Source organism: Rhinopithecus bieti, unplaced genomic scaffold (assembly GCF_001698545.2).
Source record: "Rhinopithecus bieti isolate Rb0 unplaced genomic scaffold, ASM169854v2 scaffold_6513, whole genome shotgun sequence".
In the NCBI taxonomy this organism is placed as follows: domain Eukaryota; kingdom Metazoa; phylum Chordata; class Mammalia; order Primates; family Cercopithecidae; genus Rhinopithecus; species Rhinopithecus bieti.
Genome location: NW_016805931.1, coordinates 370,770 through 382,276, shown reverse-complemented (window position 1 = coordinate 382,276; position 11,507 = coordinate 370,770). Strand labels below are relative to the sequence as shown.

At 38.3% G+C, this 11,507-nt stretch overlaps 1 protein-coding gene across 3 annotated transcripts in view; it reads left to right on the top strand.

Moving 5' to 3' along the window:
- Positions 1–11,507, top strand: part of CDC20B (cell division cycle 20B) — a 59,975-nt gene that overhangs the window by 34,182 nt on the left and 14,286 nt on the right. For all 3 annotated transcript variants that reach the window (XM_017874179.1, XM_017874178.1, XM_017874177.1), the window contains exons 5-7: positions 410–503; positions 7,344–7,460; positions 10,993–11,189. In XM_017874179.1, coding sequence (XP_017729668.1) covers positions 410–503; positions 7,344–7,460; positions 10,993–11,189 — 408 coding nt within the window. The remainder of the gene's footprint in view (positions 1–409; positions 504–7,343; positions 7,461–10,992; positions 11,190–11,507) is intronic.

Genomic DNA, 11,507 nt, shown 5'->3' with positions numbered 1-11,507 from the left:
GTTGGGGGATAATTTTTAGGATGTTGAAACTTTGTGTAGTCGTGCCCTTTATCATATTATAGTATCCCTGTTTCACTTTTTTTTTTTTTTTTTAACCTTTTGGGTGATTTTCGCAACTATGTTCACCAACCTTCTTTTTAATGTTTTTTTTTTGGCTATCCTATTTTTAATTATGCAGTTGTTGAACTCCATAGAGCAGGAGAAATAATATATGTAAAACACTCAGCACTATTCATTACATAGTGTTTAATTAATAAATAATAGTGATTATTGTGGTGTTGGCTTTTACAATGTGGAATCTTTGAACTCCTTAGTGAATTACCAGTTGTAATTCTATATTATACATCACATTTTAGTTGTACATATATGTTTCTAAAGAAGTATTCTCCTTATGTGTGTTTATTTTCAGAAATGCCTAAAACAACTCTTTGTAACCCAGAAGGTGGTTCAGCAGGCTAATGGAAAAATGCAGCTCTGTGAGCAATCCCAGTGTGTTTGGAAAGGTACAGGGTCAAGACATTGTCCTTCCTTCCTGCCCTCCTCTCTCTCTGCCTCCTTCATGTCTTCCTAATCTTAAAATATATTATTTTAAGTATATTTTATAGTATTAAAGATATATGATATAAATATATAATAATAAATAACAGACTAAATCAACCTAATTATAAAATTTGAATAATTCTCATAATCCTCTGTTCTAACTACCCCTACCTCCAAGTCCCATTCTCTATAGGTGACCACCTTTAGCTCTTCCAGCTGTACTCCTGGTGTTTACATCTATTTTCTAAATAATATTGGTAAACTGCTATTTCTTGCGATTTTAGACTTGATCATGACTTTTTTGTTTTTGGTGTTGCTCAGGCTGGAGTGCAGTGGTGCGATCTTGGCTCACTGCAACCTTTGCCTCCCAGGTTCAGAGGATTCTCATGCCTCAGCTTCCTGAGTAGCTGGGATTATAGGCATGCACCACCATGCCTGGTTAATTTTTTTTTTGTATTTTTAGTAGAGTTGGGGTTCACCATGTTGGCCATGGCTGGTCTCGAACTCCTGGCCACAAGTGATCCTCCTGCCTCAGCCTCCCAATGTGGTGGGATTACAGGCATAGTAGGTAAGAATTTAGTTATCTTTCTGCCTCATTCGGTTTCATCAGTTTCTTGACATGCTTATATCACACTTTAAAAAAGTAAAATTAGAAGTTAATGTTTACATATTACTACACAACTATTATTCACTATCAAGTCAAATAGTATAATTGTGCTTCTTTTCTAGTATAACTTTTGCTGAGTATTAAAAGTTGCCTTATTTTTCATTTACTAGATATCTATGACACTATTAATATTTCCTCTAAATGCTCCAATGTTTTGTCCTGTAGCTGTCAATAACAATTTCCATGTGCTCACCCACTCCAGTTTCTTCTTTTCCTTGATGACCTCCCCCTGAGAGCGTGCTGAACAGGCTGCTTTCTTGGCCAGTTGCACAGTTGTCTTCCAGGACTTTTCATCAATATTAGATCCACTATTTTTGGGCAGCTATGTTATGCTCTTTCTGGGTTTGCTTGTCTGAAAATGTCCTTATTCTTCTTTTATGCTTGATCCATAGTTTGGCTGGCTATAAATTCTAGTTTCACTCAGAATTTTGACAATATTGCTTTATTGTTTTCTAGCATCCACTGTTGCTGTTGAGAAGTCATGTGTTAATTTGACTTCAACTTTGCTTTTTCTCTTTTGATGCTCTTAGAAAAAACTTTTATTGCCAGTGTTCTAAGCTTTCATGATGATAAAGCTTGGCATTAAAAAAAAAAAAACACAACTCATTGTAAATCAAAAGCCCATTGGTGGATATTTTCATTCTTGGAGATCCATATCCTATAGTTCTTGGAAAGTTGCCTTGAATTATTTTTTAATATTTTGTTCACTATCGTTTATTTTTTCTTTCTTATGAAATATTCTGATTGATCTCCAATTCTCTTATCTTTTATCTTCTTATTTTTCATCTCAGCTGTTTTTGTTTTTTTTTTTTTTTAACCTTTTGGGTGATTTCCTCAACTCTGTTCACCAACCTTCCTATGAAACTTTTTATTTTGGCTCTCCTACTTTTAATTTTTTAAAAGTAATTTCTGTACTCTGTTCTTTTTTTTTTTTTTTTTTTTTTTTTTTTTTTACAGCATCCTGTTGGTGCTTCATGGATATACCACCTTCTCCTATATCTCTGACAATATTTTGTAGAGTTTTGGCAGTACTTCTGTGCTCTCTGCGTTGTTTTCCTTTGCTTTGGTTTTCTCTCCCTCCAACCCCCCATTTACTTTGGCTTCTCTCTTTCAGAGTAAAAACTTTCCCGAAAGGTGTGCGTTTTAAAAATAGTACTAGGGTAAAGAGCTTAGTTCTCCTATCCTAGGTTAAGAGTACCAGAGTAAATTCAGCATAAAGATTTTAGTACAGGCGCGATGGGTCAAGCCTGCAATCCTAGCACTTTCAGAGGCTGAGGCGGTGGATCACTTGAAGGTGGGAGTTCGAGACCAGCCTGGCCAACATGATGAGACCCCCCCTCCATCTCTACTAAAAACACAAAAATTAGCTGAGCATAGTGGCTTACACAGGTAATCCTGGCTACTTGGGAGGTTGAGGCAGGAGAATCACTTGAACCTGGGAGGTGGAGGTTGTAGTGAGCCGAAATCACACCACTGCACTCCAGCCTGGGCGACAAAGTGAGACTGTTTTTTTTTTTTTTTTTAAAACTCAAAAACTGTTTTTTTCTTTCGTACATCTCCATGGTGCCTGGTGCTATTGAATTAAAAAAATTGTCATTTTTGTTTATCCAGAGAATAAACATCTGGTTTCTTCTGGTATATGCATATATGTGTGTATGTATTTACTTGGTTGGGCAGGGTGTGTGTGTATGTGTGGGAACTTGACAGTCTTTCAACTAATCCACCTCTCAGTCTTCTCTGTGCTTCTGAGCCCTTGTGGGATTTTGCAAGGCAAATCAGCTTGTTTTTCTTCACTGTCTCCCTTTGCAGGCACTTGAGGGGTAGTTTCTTACGCTATTCTTGGTCAGTTATTAATCCTTTATTCACTTTCTAGAAAATTATTGCACTCTCTTGCCCACTGCTGTATTCACTCTCATACTGTTTGTTCTTGTGTTTTCACCCCTTAAAAAAGTCATTTGCTGTACTTAGGCTGAAAATAGGAGGCAGAAGAAGTAAGCTTACACGGCCATTCCACCGACTTGACTTGACTTACATCTGTCTCTCCCCTTCCCATAGATCACTTTAGTGGCAGCATTAAGAAATGATTTGAACAGGAGGGTGTTGGAGGCAAAGACTAATTGAGAGGCCCTCTGAATGTTCTATGCAAGACTCTGTTATTGATTCTTTTAAGGAAATTTAAACTATGAAATAGATCCCACGTAAGCCAAGTAATTTCTCATCAGTGGATCATGGGGACAAATGTTATCCAGGTGCTGTGTATATAAAGCAATTCTTTATGCCTTGTGCATATCTGATGACTCTGAAACCTTACAGCAGGCAGCACCTGTAAACTTTCAGGTGTACCTCTTTGCCCAAAGCTGGTAGGAAACTTCGGATGGTGGTGTTCTGAGTGTATCAGGGAAGCTCTGCAGCCACGCAGTGGGGAGATGATTGCCTGTGGCAATTTCTAGAAGGTCCTTGTTCCATGCTACATTTGAAGCTCTCAGTGCTTTCTTTCTTTCTTTTCTTTTTTTTTTTTTTGAGACAGAGTCTTGCTCTGTTGCCCAAGCTGGAGTGCAGTGGCGTGATCTCAGTTCACTGCAGCCCTCTGTCTCCTGGGTTCAAGCGATTCTCCAGTCTTAGCTTGGGATTACAGGCACACACCACCATGCCCAGCTAATTTTTGTGTTTTTAGTAGAGAAGGGGTTTCACCATGTTGGCCAGACTGGTCTCCAACTCCTGACCTCAAATGCTCCACCCGCCTCAGCCTTCCAAAGTGCTGAGATTATAGGCATGAGCCGCTGTGCTTGGCCTCCCAAAGTCTTTTGACCCTGAGCCCCATGTGTTTTCATTCCTACTTTCTGTTGCCATCATGGAAGTTTTTGTGTTATTCATGAGATTACTGTCATGGTTGGAAAATAATTGTTTGGGAGCCAGAATTCTGTGTGAGAACCCTCTTGAGAGAACTAGTGTGGTTCATTTCATAAATGCTGAGGAAACTTGCCTGCTACATTTCCCTCTGGAATAAGTTCTGGTAAGCGTATCCATGGGGTGCTTTGGCAAGGTCTCAAATATAAATGTGAACAAGGAGACAGAAATCCTCAATGCTAAAGTAGACGTCTGTTTTTATGGCTTGTCCTAATTTTTTTTTTTGATGAAGTCTTTCTCTATCGCCCAGGCTGGAGTACAGTAGTGTAATCTTGGCTCATGGCAACCTCCACCTCCTGGATTGAAGCAATTCTCCTGCCTCAGCCTCCCGAATAGTGGGGATTACAGGCCTGTGCTACCACACCTGGCTAATTTTTGTACTTTTAGTAGAGAGAGGGTTTCACCATGTTGCCCAGGCTGGTCTTGAACTCCAGCCACAAGTGATCTGCCCATCCTTGGCCTCCCAAAGTGCTGGGATTATAGGTGTGAACCACTGCACCTGGCGTGTCCCAATTTTTTATTAAAAATATGTTTTGGGGCTGGGCGCGGTGGCTCACACCTATAATCCCAGCACTTTGGGAGGCCAAGGTGGGTGGATCACAAGGTCAGGAGTTTGAGACCAGCCTGGCCAACATAGTGAAACCCCTGTCTCTACTAAAAATACACACAAAAAATTAGCCGGGCATGGTGGTGGGTGCCTGTAGTCCCAGCTACTCGGGAGGCTGAGGCAGGAGAATTGCTTGAACCTGGGAGGCGGAGGTTGCAGTGAGCCGAGATCGTGCCACTGTACTCCAGCTTGGGTGATAGAGTGAGACCCCGTCTCAAAAAAAATTTTTTTCTTTTTTGGAAATTTTCTTTTAAAAATTATGTAGATAACACATAAATACACACTTTCAACTTCTAAATACAGGGGTGTCCAGTCTTTTGGCTTCCCTGGGCCACATTGGAAGAAGAAGGATTGTCTTGGGCCACACATAAAATACACTAACAGTAAAGATAGCTGGTGAGCTAAAAAAATAAAAAAAAAAATCACAAAAAAATCTCATAATGTTTTTAAAAAGTTTATAAATTTGTGTTGGGCTGCATTCAAAGCCCTCCTGGGCTGCATGTGCCTTGTGGGCTGCAGATTGGACAAGCTTCTATCTAGAACTTTGTGCATATTTATTCTTCAAGTGTCTGTTTCTCAGCAGTAAAAGGGGAAAAAATTGAGTTAGATGCATAAAATAGGCACAAAATTTCAGGCCTTCTAAATGTTCTTTTGGGGTTTGGGAAAGTATGGTTGGGATGAGAGTATGCACCTTGTCTTTTCCTTAGAATGATATTTTCTTAAAACCAAAATAAAATGTGTGGGGACATGTCTTTCCTCAGCTCTCTCATCTTCTTTTGTCCTAAACAGCAACAAGTTTTTGTTTTTGTAAGGTGCTGAATATTTGATTTAGAATAAAAAATATATGTTCTATGAAGCCAGAGATAATATACCTATATTATTCTGATATTTTAGGAGTCTCTCTCTCTCTCTCTCTCTATACACACACACACACACACACACACACACACACACACACACACACACATACACACAAACTGTATTATTTAGATTTGTTTTAGGTTCACAGTAAAATTAGGCAGAAGGTGCAGGTTCCCTTATATCTCGTTACCACACATGCACAGCCTCCCCCATCATCGACATCTCCCACCAGAGTGGTACATTTGTTACAATCAATGAACCTACATTGACACATCATTGTCACCCAAAATCCATAGTTTACATTAGAGTTAATTCTTGATGTTATGTATTCTATGGGTTTGACTGATGTATAATGACATGTATCACTGTTATAATATACAGAATAGTTTCATTTTCCTAAAAATGCTCACTAATTTGTCTATTCATCTGTCTTGCCCCTTCCCATAGAAAGCTTTTTGCTGTATCTATAGTTTTTCATTTTCCAGAATGTCATATAGTTGGAATCATACAATATATAGTTTTTTCAGATTGTCTTCTTTCACTTGGTAATGTGCATTTAAGGTTTCTTCATGTCTTATTTTTATTTTTTTTAGAGACAGAGCCTCACTCTGTCACCCAGGCTGATGTGCAGTGGTGCAGCCATGGTAGCATTGGCCTCCTGGCTCAAGTGACACTCCCACCGAAGCCTCCCAAGTAGCTGGGACTACAGGCATGGGCCAGCAAGCCCGGCTAATTTCTGTAATTTTTGTAGAGACTGGGTTTCGCCATGTTGCCCAGGTAGGTCTCAAACTCCTGGGCTCAGGCAATCTGCCTGCCTCAGCTCCTAAAGTGCTGGGATTGCAGGCGTGAGCCACCGTGCCCAGCTCCAGGAGATTTTTTGTTCATTCTTTGGGTATTGATTATTATTATTATTTTTTTAACATTGGTGATACTTTATCAGCAAGCCTAAGTATTTTTAGTAATCTTGCAGTTTTGCCCTCAACTACAGGTTTTCATAGCTAACACAGAAGCAGGAATTTATGAGTAACATTTTGGTTTCTTGGTGTAGCATTGTGAAGTTCTCATGCTTTTATCAGAAGCCATCTGGTCATAGACACCACAAGTCACCTAGGTGGTCTTGGTTTCTTTCGATTTTATAATTCTTAGTTTGATCACAAGCTGAGTGGTTAGAGATGAAAAGACAGTGGCCTGTGGTTTGAACTTAGTATGGTCTTTTGATGAGAACTGAACAAAAGATAGAATACTGACCTTAGATAGTCATGGGTAAAATTAACCAAAAGTAGTAAGTCTGTGTGCTCTGATACTGAAATATTGAGAGAAAGAGCTAAAATCAATGAATCAATAAATATTTATTGATGAAGTCTCAGAGTAGGGCATAGATGTACCAGGTAAGTCTTGATGTGGAAAAGCAAAATTCACTTTGGTTTTAAAATCCCAAATAACAGAAGAAATATTCAAAGCATGACGTAGTATCTCTGTGTACTCCCCACAAGATCTGTCTTCTTCATTCAGGTCTGTATGCATGTGCTTTTTATTAGAAAGTGTTGTTGAAAAAAATTTTAATATTCTTGTTTAAATTAATACTGAAGTACTCTTCATTTCCTTCCTTCCTTGGCTCTTTGTACTGTAGTTTTATCATAATGACTACTTATTTTCCACTTAATTAAGCTTTTCCACTTTATGTTATTTCTTAACACCCACAATAACAAATATTATATTTTTAGGATCACAGAGCTGTGTAGAAGTGTTTGTTTCTTGTAGGCTGCAAAGATGGAGTCAGAGATGAATCCTTCCATCTTAAAAGGTCCAGTGATATAAACGATTCCATACTCCAACCAGAGGTGAAGATTCATCTTACTGGTCTTCGAAATGACTACTGTAAGTAATCATTTAGATTGGGAATTGAAAACTTGAAATGACAAAATTCATCCTGTGCTTGGTATAAACTTGAAATTTGATTAAAGCAGATGGCCTTTATGCCTCGTATCCAAATAGTGTAACATCCAAATATGGCTAATATACTTGACTTTTCCTGGTGCAACTTTCATGTTCAGGGATGGGTATTGTTAATGTTGGCATGGTGTGGGAAATATACATTTTATGTTACTGTATTAGAAAGAATTGTACTAATGATGGTCTATTCTTATGCATGTATTTTAAATATGGGTAAATTGAATCAGTCAAACAACTGCATTGGGTCTACTTGTTATATGCCCAGCTTGTAATCTAGTTTGGAGGACGGGACTAACTGACATGGAACTGATACCATATGCCAAGGTAGATTATAAATAATAAATCATGGGATATGAGGAGTTACAAAGACTAGAAAGAGCTTAGTGAGCTTCGGTGTTGTCTAGAAAGACGTTGTGGAGATATTTATACTTAAGCTGGATCTTGAAAGATTGTTAGAACTTGGAAAAGTATAGAGGAGAAGGACCATTTTTGGTATTGTTAACAGCATGAAGAAGGCAGGATGTTGGTAATTAATGATATTTAATGGCAATGAAGAAGATACATTGGGGACTGGTGAATAGGTGGGTACAGATTATGGAGAAAAATTTAGAAATTTAGATTTGTTTTGGGAGTTGTTGACTAAGAGAAACATCAAAGGAAAATTCATGGCAGTGTATGCAGAATGCACTTAGTAGGTAAGAGCTGCCAAAGAGTGAAGGCTTATTTTTCCTTCATGAAGAAAAGAAATCGGATGATAAATGAATTCATGATTATTCCAAGTTTTTGAAGCAGGAGAAGGGTGGTGTCACTGAGAAGACAGATTGGCAGAGGAGGTGATTTGGAGAGGAAAGACTATGCTTGAATATTATATTAAAGGAGACAATGAGACATAGAAGAAGCTTGGCAGATTATTTGAAACGAATGCTGGTAGTTGAAAGAGGATGGACTAGCCTGTAGGTCAGATGACTATGATTGAAGCCAGGAGCCAGTGTAAGCTCCCTAGGTGAGGGAGAGAGGAGCAGAGGGAAGGGGCCTGGGCTCCATGGAATATCTACAAAGAGGCATGAGCTGGAAAAAGCAAAATCCCTAAAGGGAACAGTTCTGTATCTTCCTATTCTTTCAGCTCCTTCTCCAAAAGAATTTATTGTCATGACCAACTAAGAAGGATGCATTTTCAAAAAATGTTAAAAAACTGTTACACTCATATTTAAAAGAAACAACTTTTGTTCCCATTTTTCCTTTAAGCCACAGCCCTTTTTCTTTCTTTCTTTTCCTTTTTTTTTGAAACAGAGTCTTGCTGTGTCACCCAGGCTGGAGTGCAGTGGCTCACTGCAGCCTCCACCTCCTGGGTTTAAGCGATTCTCGTGCCTCAGCCTCTTGAGTAGCTGGGCGTGTAGCTACAGGCATTTGCCACCATGCCCGGCTAATTTTTGTATTTTTAGGAGAGACGGGGTTTCACCATATTGGCCAGGCTGGTCTCGAACTTCCAGTTTATGAGATTTTTGCTGGATATAGAATTCTGAGTTGAAAGATTCATCACCACCCCCTACCCCCAGCATTTAAAAGATGTTGTTCCATTGACTGTGGCCTCCATGGTGTCTGGTGAGAACCCCATGGTCATCTGAAATCTTGTTATCCTGCTTCTAAGACCTGACTCTACTTACACACGTTAGATTTTTGGATATTATTCTACAATTCCCTGAGGCTTCATTCTTTAACAAATTTTTTCTCCACATTCTTTACGTTGAATACTTTCTGTTATCTATATTCAAGTTTACTGTTTCCTCTATCACCTCTATCCTGCTATTCAGCGTATCCAAGGAATTTTTCAGATATTATATTTTTCCATTTTAAAGTTTGTATTTTATGGTTTTTGTATATTTGATTTCCGTTTTAGAGCTTTGTTTTATGATTTCTATTTTCTTTACTTAGAAAATACTTTTGGGTTTTCTGTTTATCCGCTAAAGCTTCATATAAAACTTCATATGACTTTTCATTCATGTGTGGTTTTCTTCACTTCATGGAGAATATAATGGCTGCTTTAAAGTCTTTGTTTGATAATTTCTATACCTAGGTCATCTTGGAGTTTTCATCTATTGGTTATGTTTTGCCTTTACATTTATCTAGTAATTTTGAATTTTGTCTGGATATTGTAGATTTTATGTTATAGTCACTGGATCCTATGGAGAATGTTGATGTTTTCCTCTGGTTGATGTTTTTGTTCTAGTTAGGTTCATATTTTAAGTTTTGTCTTGCCATTTGTGGGTGGTGTTTCAAATCTTAGATCAGTTTCTTTAACTTTGACCATGCTGGTTTGGGTCTGTATCTCGTACATGTGGATCAGAGCCTAGACTGAGACTTGAATGGATGTTTCAAATCTCAGTTCGTTTCTTAAAGCCTTTGCTAAGCTAATTTGAGTCTCTTCTGCATGTAAATGATTTAGGGGTAAGGCTGAGATGTGTGTGAATTAATATACTCACACTCAGAGGATCTCTTTCTTTCGGCTTTCTCATGTCTAGGACTTTCCCCTCATACCGGTATCAGTTCTATGCCTCAGGCTCTATTTCCATGGTTTCTCTGACCAGAAAGATGGTGTCCTTTTTATCAGAGTCTTCGCTGGCACCCTATGACTGGGGCCTGTCCTCGGGGCAAATGTGTGAAAGAAGAAAAGTGGGAAACTCACCCCCAGCCAGGTTGCTTCTCCAAAGTTTGACTCCCTTACTTAGTTTACTGCTTTTTCTTACTTTCCAGGGTCTCCAGGTGTTTGTTTTTTAGACTTCATTCAGAGTTTATATTTATCACAGGGAGGGAATGTATTGTAGAGGTTTAAACTACTGTAGGGAAACTGATATGCTACTTAGTTTTATACTGTTACATGTCAGTCAGGAGTTTCTGACTGATAAGAAATAAGATAGGGTATATTTTAATAAATTGTCGTACAAATATGTTTTCTCTTAGCAGTCAAAGGTTTCTTATTAGTGTAAGCTATAGAATACTGTTGAGAACATGTAGGTATCATACGTGAACCACCGCCTCTTCTAGCTGGGTGGTGTTTTTGGTTAGAAATGATGGTGGCATCTCCCTTATAGATATCCTAGGTCCGAGGGTGTCTCCATAAGCATTATATGCTTTTAATTTTTAGTGATCTGTTAAGTGAAGTCTACATGTACTAATAATGGTAGATGAATCTGTCAAATTCTTTAAATGCCTTTAAATAAGTATATTTCAGTGTAAATAATAAGCATTATTGCTTATTAGACTGTAAGTGTTGACACCAGATTCTATCCCAGTTTTCATTTTTGAACTTTTAAGGATTTTCTTAGTTCCATGTTTCTGTTTTCCAGCTAACCATGGGATGGTATTAGTCTTTTCCCCCTACCTATAAATAAAGTTGTTTATTTGAACATGTTTTAATTTGGCTGTATAATTACCCTAATTTGAAGTGCTTTTCTTATAGATCTGAATATCCTAGACTGGAGTTTTCAGAATCTTGTGGCCATAGCCCTGGGCTCTGCTGTATACATCTGGAATGGGGAGAACTGCAACGGGATTGAAACCATAGACTTAAGTCTCACTTGTAACTATATCTCTTCTGTGTCCTGGATAAAAGAGGGAACTTGCCTGGCAGTTGGCACCAGCGAGGGAGAAGTGCAAGTACTGGCCAGTTTTTTTTTCTCATCATGTTCTCTGTGTATTACTACACTATAATTGACTTTTAATAATAAGTTAATGTAAAGTAGAGAAACTAGGAGATGACATTCTTCTTTTTTTTTTTTTTTACTGAATGGTTTTAATGAAGACTTAAGGGTACTCTGGTTAGTTTCCACCACAATCTTTCTGTCATGTTTAAAAATATACCTTCTCTGAAACTAAAGTTGGGCTTGTAGAATCTCCAGTTTTGGAGCTTTGGAGAGAGGAAGATACTTTCAGTTCTCCTTTTCACCTGAAGCCATGATTAGGAGTACAGTTATA